Source organism: Leopardus geoffroyi, chromosome C1 (genome assembly GCF_018350155.1).
Source record: "Leopardus geoffroyi isolate Oge1 chromosome C1, O.geoffroyi_Oge1_pat1.0, whole genome shotgun sequence".
NCBI lineage: Eukaryota > Metazoa > Chordata > Mammalia > Carnivora > Felidae > Leopardus > Leopardus geoffroyi.
The window spans coordinates 150,048,049-150,059,869 of NC_059328.1; the positions used below are offsets into that span (position 1 = coordinate 150,048,049).

Genomic DNA, 11,821 nt, shown 5'->3' on the forward strand with positions numbered 1-11,821 from the left:
ACTGCACAATCATAATGAAATATATTTAAAATCCTCATAATCATGATCTTTCAATAATGCCACAGGGAATTAATTACTCTATAGTATAGACAATCTGAAAATCATGATACTTAATATTTATAGATTTTTTTTTTTAATTTTTTTTTGTTTTTGAGAGGGGGGAAGCACAAGCTGGGGAGGGGTAGAGAGAGGGAGACACAGAATCTGAAGCAGGCTCCAGGCTCTGAGCTGTCAGCACAGAGCCCGAAGCAGGACTCAAACTCACGGATCACGAGTTCCTGACCTGAGCCTAAGTCAGATACTTAATCAATCCAGCTACCCAGGTGCCCCTCAGTTTATTTTAACTTCTTACTCTGGAGTTTGAGAAAATCTGAAATATGTCCAACTTATGTCCAAATATTGGGGCGCTTGGGTGGCTCAGTCAGTTAAGTGTCCGACTCTTGATTTTGTGGTTTGTGAGTTTGAGCCCTGTGTCAGGCTCTGTGCTGACAGTGTGGAGCTTGCTTGGGATTCTCTCTCTCCTTCTCTCTCAAAATAAAGAAATAAACAAACATAAAAAAATATATCCAACTCCATTCAAAGCTTTAAAAATATTAAAAGTCAAGGACTACTTTAGAAAGGTGATTCCTTTCAGTAATTCCTGACATCTTTCATGAAGTTGAATCTTTGAGTCAAGGTAAATGTCTATCTTCGTAGGGCACCTGTGTCCTTCAGGAGCCTCAAGGTCTTAGCAGGTAACTTATCTCTTTCCTAGAACCCTTTAACTTCTATAAATCTTTCCTTCTGGAAATGGGAATGTCCCTGAGGGAATGATCACATGCTACTAGCCAGAAAGTAGCAGAGGACAGCACAAAATTACTTTCCTTTGTACTTCAAGAAGCCAGAGAATATAAAATTATCGATCTTTTGAAAAGGATATACAAAATATCAAATTGGTGAGTTTCAGGCTTGAAAATATTTCCCACAGCAATTCAAGGACCACAAATGGAAAAAAAAAAAAAATGCATATAATTATATGAATTTCTGAATAAGTGCCCCCTACAGGTACTAAGTATGACATAACCTGAGTTTACATTTGGGCAATAAAAAGACTGGGGCATAAACCTCACTTTAACAATATTCTTCATCTAGAATGCTAAAAGTTCATCAGAAACAACCCTTGAGTAAAGCCACTGTAGAACTACTAAAGAAGAGATTTCTAACCTATAAATAAGCAGTGTCTAAAAATGTCGGACTTGTGTACAGATTCGAAATAGCATTTGTGGCTTCCACCTCACTTAAAGTACTACTGAGGATGTGGGGGCACAGGACAGGTGTTCAGAAGTGACCCAGGCTGTCTGGGATGGAGGGAGGATGTTCGCAGTGACAGGCAAAGCACCAATGCCAGGCTTCGGAACCAAAGCCAGGGACCAGAGCAGCGACGACTGGCTCTCGACTCACCTTTGCCATTTGAGCTTGAACCCCACTAGCCTTCAGGGCAGACACAGCTTTTTGAGCTGCTGCAGGACTGTCAAAGTCGACAAAACCATAACCTGAAATGCAAAACACACTTCGTTATTAAGTCATTAATAATGTAAAGAGCAAAAAAAAAATGACTCTAGTTGGTTTCCGATGTGGGCAGCAGAAACGAAACCCTGACGTCCTGACAGATGTCTAGCACTGACAGCTGCAAATGCAGCGTCCTTCTCAGGCTGTCTTTCCCTGTCGTCTCTCATGAGCTAGACCAATGTCCCTTCAAAGTAAAAAAGAAAACAAAACAGTTTTCCCTTTTCTCAGGTGTCCTATACTTACTGGAAAAAAAAAAAAAAAAAAAAAGACATCTAAGTTAACCAACCAAAGTTAAGAAAAGAAAGGGGAGGGAATCAACTTCAGAGAAATAGCATTTCTAACGATTTGGCGAGAAGGATAGAACAATCCTTTGGAACTTAAGACATGACAGGAACAAAAATGTTTATTCCATAGACTAAACTATATTTTTCAAAGAAATTAAGAATACCCATTAAATACCCCAAATATAAAATAATCTAAATTTTAGTACTTGATTAAAAATATGATTACTTGTTTACTTAAAATACACCTCGTGATCCCCCTTCACTTAAAGAAGGGGGTAAAAAATGCCTCCAGATACCCAAAAGAGCTGTTTCAGCAGTTCATGCTCTAAAACCTAAAACTAAACCTCCCCAAAGAGGCTCTGATTTAAAGCTTATTTACCCATAGCTTTAGAAACATTTTTAACAAGCTGGTCAGCTACTCCTTGGCCACAAAGTATCAAAAGCAGAAAAAGGGAGGGGGGTGTCAGGCTAAGGGTAGGGCTGCTACAAAAGAAGCATATGGATGGTACTTACCAGTGAAAACTGGCAACAAGCGATAAAAGAGGAAAACTATACAAAGAACAGGACTCACTCAGTGTAGAGCAATAGCTCCATGCGTTTCGCACAATCCAGTGAATATCACTGTACTAAAATAGGCAATCTCTGATTTTTCCCTGTGATCATTCTTAAGTTATAGGCAAAAAGCTAAATTGTATTTAACACACTGTTTAAAAGATCAGGGAAACCAGGCAAAAATACCAACAGAGATTTTATTGGAACTCAAACCTATTACAAAATAAATTTTCAATGAGTAAGAGTATTTTGAAAAACAAAAACACTGTTAGGATGCTGCACAGAAGAAGGGCCAGTCCTATCATTGTTGTGTAGATATCGTAAAGATAGTTTAGACCGTGAAGTCCTAGTGCCAAAACAGACCAACATACAGATCAACAAGGCCAAATGCAAAGCTTGGAAAAGGTTCAAAGGTCAGTGTGCACTCTTAGTACCAAAAATACTGTCTGGTAACAAAACAAGTTGTAATGAAACAGAGTAAGCCATCAATTATAGAAATAGATGTTTCAGTAGAGATTCGATTAGTTAAAGCTGAAGTAAGAAGCAGCTTCCTTCTATTACTTGGAATTGGACTGAAATAAAGCCTAGTTTGATTTAGACAGTGGAGCAATAGCCAGGTTGGAAAGAAAAAGAAGAGTTAGCTCAGGTAAAAGCAGAGAATGCTACTCAACTACCACATCAGAAATTAGGTTAAACATATTCCGAGTGTTACGTAGAAACCTGTAGTTAACGCTAATATGCATCCCTCCGTGGGCATACACAGGCACACACTCTCTCGCCCTTGTACGTATTTTATTACCAAATACAACTCGAGCAGGCCATAAATGAATACCCAACTACAATGAAATGATGTAACTCCTACTCATGGATATTTAAGCGTGTCCTCCGCACAATTCTGCTGTTGCCAATAAATCACAAGAGACAGAGGATCTCAATTTTGATGTAACTGTGGTTGAATTTATTACCAGTCAAGTACTATTAGTATCATTTTATCTGTTATTTTCTTATTAGGAAAAAATCCATAATGGTTGCATGCTAGTTGTTTACATCCTTTTCTAACCACATAGCTGTTTCATAAATATTTGCTTTAAAACAAACATAACGGATAGGCATGCAACCACGTGCCCTTTTCCATTTTCTCTATTGTATCACTTTCTAGTAAAATATGACAGTATGCAAATTTGAACTACAGGTTCTATGGGTTTCATTATAAATATATGTATAAAGATGTTTCTGAAGGTGGGATTCACTAAGTAACACAACACCCTCACACTGGGTCCCCAGGAGGGGTCTCAGCTCTCAGGACCAGGCATGTCCTGCTTCCTGGATTTTCCTCCACACTGTAGTGACTGATCCATGAGAATAGCTATGTTTTCTGTTTTTGCTTTGGCTATTAGGAAACATAGGCAGGCCATTTCTGTAGGAACCTGAGGTTTCTTGCTCTTACCCTTAGTTTCTCACTGGCCACCCATTTTTATTTTGCGTGCATGTGTTCTAGTCCTGTATATAATTCTGTAAGCATTAATAATTAATCAGTGTCATCATCAATACTTTGTAAGTTGTTTCTTTTTCTTTTGTCTTTTGGTCCTGAACTGCCATATATACCAGTGTTGGCAAGTTTTTAAATACCTTTAGTTGGCTAAAAACGGACAAAAATTGAAATGCAGGAGCGCAACTGATTGGTGAATTTTCACATTTAATAACTAAGGTACATGTTATTCAGAGCAATGTTTCTCCCTTCAGTGTAATTTTCTTTCTTGGATAGTGTCTATAAAATCTGCTTTGTGACCAAAAAAAATGTTCTGTGACCTCTAAGGTCTCTTAATTTCTAGGTGTAAAATTCTTTGATACAGTCAACCTTAAAAAATTAGTACATAACACAGGAACTTTCCATTTATGTGAATATAATCTCTTATGCATTACCTATTTATCCATCTATCCATCCATTCACCTACCTACCTTCTCAAGTTATCAGTGGCTAACATGTTATTTGTCTTTATCATGAGGTATGTTGTGTTATTTCTTCTCATCTGTCCTAAAATTACTTTTTTTTTTCAGGAGCGCCCTCATTCTCACTTCCAGGATTTTATAAACCCATTTTGCTTCCTTGGTCCCCTCACTCCCTATCCACCCCTCACATATGCTGACATCTATCTATTCCTGAGAGTCTGTGTGAAACAAAGAGCCCTAAAAGATTCCTGTCATTGCCCTCACACAAAGCAGTATCTCCTTCGATTCACTTCAAGAGAAGGTCTCTAAGAGATGTGGCGTATAGAAAATCAGTTCCGAATTATTCCTTCTCTTATTCTAAAAGCACAACTCTCTCCACTTACCTTTGAACACTTTCCAACTGTTAAGGCTTTGTATTATGAAAACAGTTTACATTTAGCAGGAGTATTTTTTATTTATACCTTTTCTATACCATGTTGCACATTTTATGGATTTTGGTTTCTAGGGAATAAGTTCTCATTGGAGAAGAGTGCATAATACGTAGGAATTTTCAGTGCAGGGGCGTAGTGAGGAATTCACCCTTACTTAACTGGGGCAGCTTTGCTAATTTTAAACACACTGATCTGCCATGGAAGATTCTTTTTGGGGGGGTGGGGATGGGAGGAAAGATAGGGTAAAGCCATAAAAGCACTGGTCTACTGCGATTTCTCTCTCAGTTTGAAACAAATGTTTGAGATCAGCTTCCTGTTTTATGCCTGCAAAAACCCATTTTGCTTTATACAACTAAAAGATTTTTTTTTCTGTGTCCTGCTTGCCCAAATCATTTACAAATATGTGAAGTGACGCTAACCTTGGCAACTAAATGTAAACAGTTCAGTCTACAATTTGACTCCCTCTAGTTTAATTCATTTAAAATATTTATTGAGTACCTCTCTACATAAAGCAATGCTTTATTCCCTGTCCCCAGGCAAAACTGTCTTAATGTGCTATGTTGCTTCAACAGGAGCTTAGATATTGGCCACAATGGCTTCTTTAAATTTAGGAGCTTTGAAGAAGAGTCAAATACAATGAACCACTTCACGTCTAGATTAAAGGAAATGGCTGGCTTCTAAGGCGAGGCCTTACCATAGGGTTCATTTACATTCTTTGCCTTTCTCAGACGGTGCTAAACCACAGCCATCACCACTACTTGAAAAACTAGGGTCTAATTAATGAGGAGATTTGCCTTCTCTGCCTATTCCTGTCAACCTTATTTCAATTCATGGGGTCAGTAGTTCGACTCAAAGTCAGCTGACTCCATTCTTCCCCTTTCCTAGAAATCACATGCCCATTGTTAAGATGCTGGATCATTAAAAGTCAGAACTGGGGAGCATCAGCACTGCCTACTGTAGACGCCTCCTCTTCCAGCTCATGGAGCTGGATGAGCTCATCCTAATTACATGGAAAACTGAAGGTCAGTGCATCAAATTAATGCAGCAGCATATTTCAAAGGGGGATATGACCTCCCCTCCCTATTACAATTTGGTCAGTGAAAATGGTTCTCTCCTCCCCGCTGCCAATATTGTCAACAGGCATTCAGCACAGAACAATTGGGAGTATTGAAACATGTAATTAAGTACTGCTTAAAACTACTCTATTCTAATTAATAGAGCCAATTTGCACAATATGTAATCTTTTCAGTTCTTTAGTGCAGTCCAATGGTCTTCAGTAAGCAGCTCTAATCTCCTTGGGCTCAGGAAAGAAAAGCTATTTTCTAACTTTACTTCCCTTTTAAAAGTAGCGGCTAAATGCCAACCAGTATCCTGCACATTAGCTCCACTGGTGTCCGATCTGCAATTCTGGCAAACTGCTAACTGCTTAGGGTTTCCAGCCAAAACTCAACCAGGAACCAATGTAAAGGCATATGCTGACATTGTGCAAGACGGGAACTGGGTGACACATAAGACTTGCTTTTTAATAGAATGGAGGTAGTTCTGAAACCAAAGATCAGGTTTAAAATTCCATCATTTTCCTAAAGCTAGGATTTAGTAGATTATCATCCAAGGGAAGATACCTTTGCATTTGTTCGTTGTCTTATCCAAAATTGCCTTCGTGGAGACTATTTTCCCATATCTAAAAGATAAACAGGAAAAAAAAAAAGGAGAAGTTAAAATCAAGGAACACTTGTTAACATCTAAGTCCAGAGAACACACATACTTTTCAAACATCTGCAAACTTTAAGATACAAAATGTTCTATACTTAGAGGACAGAAAATGAGACTTCTAAACTCTAAACTAAAAAGGGGAATGGCTAGGTCTGCTATTTGAATCTTTGGATTACAGTTGGACGTTGAACTTTGAGGAATCAGAGGTACTTACCTGACAAACTTGGGACCAAAAAAAAAAAAAAAGAAAAGAAAAGAAAAAGGAACATGAGCTCTGTAAAAAGTTTCTTCTAGTAACACTATGTGAATACAAAGCCAAATGTAAGGCTACAAAATTACTGAAGTACTATGATCCACAAAGACTTTATAAACTGACCTGAGGGGAGAGCTGCCTGCATTATATCTATTCATTTTGGTTTTGCAGACAGCACTGCATGGCTCCACATCGTCACGTGCACGCACGTCCTTGTTTAACATGCCTGATGGTGTATTTGGTGCAGGTCTTTTTTTACCTAAGACTTTGATAGCTGTTTATATCTATATAAACAAATCTATAAAAATATATAGCTAACACATTCATTAATATCTCTCTTAACTGAGCAGTAACAGCTATATAGTATACACGCTAATGTGTGTGTACATGCATGTGTGTATAAGAAATGAACACCAATGAGGGTTTGTATAAATGTGTTCAAATTCCTTAATGTACAGTAGACACTGGGGGAAGAAGGGAAAAAGTCCAGAATGCACTGTTACTGAAGATGAAAGGGCAGCATGGCTTAAATATATGTACTGATCCTATATCCTTTATAGTGACTAGACCATAATGTAAGGTGCTGCCATCTATGTCTGTCTTCAAAACCCTAAGGGAAAAAAAAAACAAAACAAAAAAAAACGCTTTGAAAAATAATTCTTAAAAATGACTGGGACTCAGATATGCACATAACTTACTTCATGATCTGAAACCTGTGTCCTCATTTATACACGGTCAATTTTCAGATTTTACTTTCCTATGTTTTACTTTTAAAATTTCACGTTTTCTCATGATCTTGAGGACTAAAAAGTCTTAAAAGCTTAAGAAATGAAGCATCTGTGCAGCACTTTAAACCATTCTGAATACTGTAGGTTTCTAGTTTATGCATTGAACAAGCTGAAATGTTTTTATCAAGAAGAAAGAAATGGCTTGAGCCACCTCTTTCCCTCAGTTAATTTTTACTCTGTGTAATCATGTAATCAAATGATTACTAACTAGGCATGAAAGTAAAGATAATTTAAGGTTCAAAAGACGATTACATCCAAGAGGCATAATGCTGCACAAACACCTTCAATTCCCTGTAGAGACTCTGAGTATTTATAACAACATTAACACAGGTCACTATGCTTACCAGGAAAAAAAAAAAAAAAAGTAATAATTGAAAAGAATCTGCTAATCAGAAAAAATAGGTGATTTTAGCAACCATTTCTCTACGTAGGTTATTTACATGCTTGATATTTACCAGTGCTCTCTCCTTTGCTCAAGTTTTGGATGAAAAGATTTTTAGACTGCATTCCTGTCTCATACCATTCCAAAAGTACGGAAGAAGAAAGTTAGTACAGCTCCAATTTGGGATAAGGGGATTGAGAGTCACAGAGATTAAGAGACTTTGCTTGAGGTCACAGAGTTCAGGGTCTTTTGTAAACCACACAGAAGAAAGGAAATTTAGGGAAGGTCAGGGGCTGGCCTTCTACCCTTCTGGTCCTGCCCTCCACACTAATGATGGGAAGGAAAGAGAGGAGTGGGAAGTAGGAAAAAAGAAAAGGCTCCCGGTAGCCCTGGAACTCAATCCATGCCACACTCTCTTCGGGTTTCTGTTCTCTCTGGTCTCTTTGCTACTTTGAGGTCACTCCTCACTTCCACATCTATGAAACCCATACCTCTTCTGCTCTGAATTGACTCCCCAGATCTTGTTCTACTTCTCTGGGCACTCTTTCCATTCTTCTTTGCCCATTCAGCCTCTTCTTCTCCCTCCTCAACCAAGTACTCTCATCTCAACCCTTCCTTTGCCTAGGAAATCCATCCAGTGCTATGGGGTTGTTTAACGCATCTTCTCTGATGGTGCCTGTCTCCTTTTGGAGTTGTTTGTTGTTGTTTTATTCCCCCCCCCCCCCCCCCCACTTTAGTTTTTGTCTCCTCCGCTTTCAACTTAAATATCTTAGTATGTTATTAAGATACTTTAATATCTCATTCAATGTCACCTAATGCCCGATATTTTCTAAATCCCATCCCCAAAGAACCACAAACACATCTTCCCTGTCTTTTTCATTCAATAGCACTATCTCACTCCCAATCACCCCTCAAGCTCGAGATCTTACAGACACCATCAACTCAGGCATTCCTGAGTCCAGGCAGTCAGTAACTCCTCTGACTTGTCTCTGATGTGTTTCTAATATTCATCCTTTCCCTTCACTGTGTCTAGACCCAAGCAAAAAACACATAATAGCTAATAGCTCTTGCCTTGCCTCCAGCATCTGGAGCTTCCAACCCTGTCTGCTTTTATTTACCTTAAACATCACTTTAAACATGTCTCTCCCATCCATCCCACCATTATCCCATTCTACCCATGCTTCAACTTGAAGAACCTGTTCAAACATTTTCTCTTCCATGAACCCATCCCTAATCTCCTCATCCAAATCCATTGTGATTTTGTAAGAAACCAGAAAAGGGATTACATGTACTCAATTCCTACTTATGTTCTAGGCACTGTGCCAGGGACTTTGTAGCATGATCTTATTTAATTAACTTTGCAACAATCTTAGGAGGTAGGTGCTATTATTCCCATTTTTGCAAATGGGAAAACAAAAGCTCCTGTAAATTTTAAGCCTAAGATCTCACCTAAAACCCCAAAGCTTAAATGAATTGTGTTTCATTTTTCACTGCAACTTACTCATGAAATAATTTTGAGAAACAAGTTTCCTTTATACACTGAGGGTATGAAAGGAGAGGAACCAAGCAGAAGCCCTCTTTGTATTTTACCTGCAAAGACCTCTTCTTATCAAGTGGGAGTAGACTTACTTTTCAAGCCAAAGCAGAGCTTCTGTTTGTGTTAAACACAAGAAATAAACATGTGGTTCATGGCTGAAAGAGGGATGGGAGGGGGGGTGTGGGAGAAGAGATATTTCTAAAATGTATCAGTTTTGCTTTCTACTGCGGTTTTTACCATGATTTGTGGGTTAAGCCTGAAAGACTGTGACTCTCAGGCAGAAACCAGTTTCCACTCAGTCTGTGCTGCTAGTATTCCTTATCGTCTCCCGGCACTGCAGTGGGTCAGTGGACTGCCCGTATGGAGTTACCTGAGGGGTGCAGCAGGGTTTACCTCTCATAAGCTGTCTTCTTTTGGGGGCTATCCACTCACCTACACTTCCCACAGTGTCAGAGGTACCTCATTAAAATCACCAGGCTGGAACATGTCGCACTTGCCATCACTCAGGCCCTGGCTAAGGTAGCTTCTCAGCGGGTGATGAAGTCAGCATGTTGTGGGGAGGGAGTACGGGACAAGTAGTTCTGATGACAGGTGAAAGGATCTAGAACATGGGGATGAACCGTCTATCAAACGGCACCTCAAGAAACAGGAAAAAGTACAGCAGGGCTTTAGAGCAGTCACCATTTCCCACGACTGGTTCTATCTGCAGTAAGATTTACTAACGTGGGGCCAGGGATGGGGGTGTTATAGATGATTAACATTTCGTCTCATTCTATTGTTGATCATCAGGGCCCAGGTGTAAAAATTCATAAAGCAACTATTCACCTACCCTTGTTCCAACATGCATTTTGTTTAAAAAAATCACGAATTGGGGCGCCTGGGTGGCTCAGTTGTTTGTGTGCGACTGGTGATTTTGGCTCAGGTCATGATCTCACGGTTTGTGAGTTTGAGCCCCCCTTTAGCCTCTGCGCTGACGGCACGGAGCCTGCTTGGGATTCTTTCTTTCCCTCTTTCTGCCCCTTCCCCACTTCCCACGGCAAGTCTGCATGCACTTGCTCCCTCTCAGGAAATAAACTTAAAAAAAAAAACAAAAAACAACTCATTAATTAACAGGGACATGTTGGGAAAAACAGGCCTCTTGACTGGCAGAATTCATATTCTGACAACACCAAGGAGAAGAGAGCAAAGCATAGACTTTTATGGGAAAAATGTGAATATGAAGATTCTTTGGGTTTTCACCCGATTCAAAGTAACAAGGCTCAGACCACAGCTCTGGTACCCAAAATACAATACTCTTCGCTAAGAGTAGATAATCCACTCCAGAGGAAGCAAAAGGATAAAGAGTAATTAGGAGATGTGACTACAGAATCATTAGAATTTCAAAGGGAGAGGATAACAAGTAAAGACTCACATTTAAACCTACTGGCCCAAGTGAACTTGGCTGATAAAACCTCCTGTGGATAATCTACCAACATTTCTTGTGCTTCTATCACAGCTTTAGACATTTCTCCCCCATTTCCTCTTAAATGTCTTTCATCTCAGTAAATTTCAGTCTGTACTTAGTAAATAAAACTTCATTTTCTCCTCTGCCCCCATCAGTCACTCCTAAGCTCTAACTTTTTATTAATTTACCTTAATTACAAAAGAAATGCATACTTGTAATTAGAAGACACAGAAAAGTAGGTTGAAATGTCAGTATCACCGGAAGTCCTGGGTAGGAATGTTAAAGCACATTAGTGCCTATCTTTAGACTTTGTCCAACGTGCGTGCATATATGGAACACACACGTGTGCAACCCGTGTACACACACACACACACACACACACACACACACACGTGTGTGCACAAACTCCTGTACTAGGGAACTCATGGCTTTTATCACATTCCAAGTTACAAGCCCAGGCTCTGGAAAGTGGAGTCCAACCCACCCACCACCAACAGATGGCGACAGTGGTTGATAAGTTATTTTAACATTGGTCATTCCAGTTGTAAATTTATTTAAGATACCACAGGGTTATGTGCAGTGTCTGTGTTTTGGAATATTTTAGGAACATTATTAAACCTGAAAAAGCAATGAGTATGTGGAACACAGTAAGAAAAAGTATACACTTATAATGTGAACAAAAAATATATTTTAAGTTTGACGAAGGTGGGATATTGCTCATGTATAGAAGATGATTGGTTTTTGTTTATTTTTTAAATTTTTAAAAGTTTTAAGATAGAGACAGAAAGAGAGAGCATGTGAGTGAGCAGGGAGAGGGGCAAAGGGAGAGAGAGGATACCAAGCAGGCTCCGCACTACCAGTGCAGAGCCTGACATGGGGCTCGATCTCTTGATCTCAGGATCATAACTTGAGCTGAAATCAAGAGTCGGATTTGACCCA

At 39.2% G+C, this 11,821-nt stretch overlaps 1 protein-coding gene across 22 annotated transcripts in view; it reads right to left on the reverse strand.

The window, feature by feature from the left end:
• Window positions 1-11,821, reverse strand: part of RBMS1 (RNA binding motif single stranded interacting protein 1) — a 219,520-nt gene that overhangs the window by 37,898 nt on the left and 169,801 nt on the right. For all 22 annotated transcript variants that reach the window (XM_045479975.1, XM_045479983.1, XM_045479987.1 and 19 more), the window contains 2 exons: window positions 6,388-6,446; window positions 1,441-1,532 (listed from right to left, as the gene is read on the reverse strand). In XM_045479975.1, the coding sequence (XP_045335931.1) occupies window positions 1,441-1,532; window positions 6,388-6,446 (151 nt within the window). The remainder of the gene's footprint in view (window positions 1-1,440; window positions 1,533-6,387; window positions 6,447-11,821) is intronic.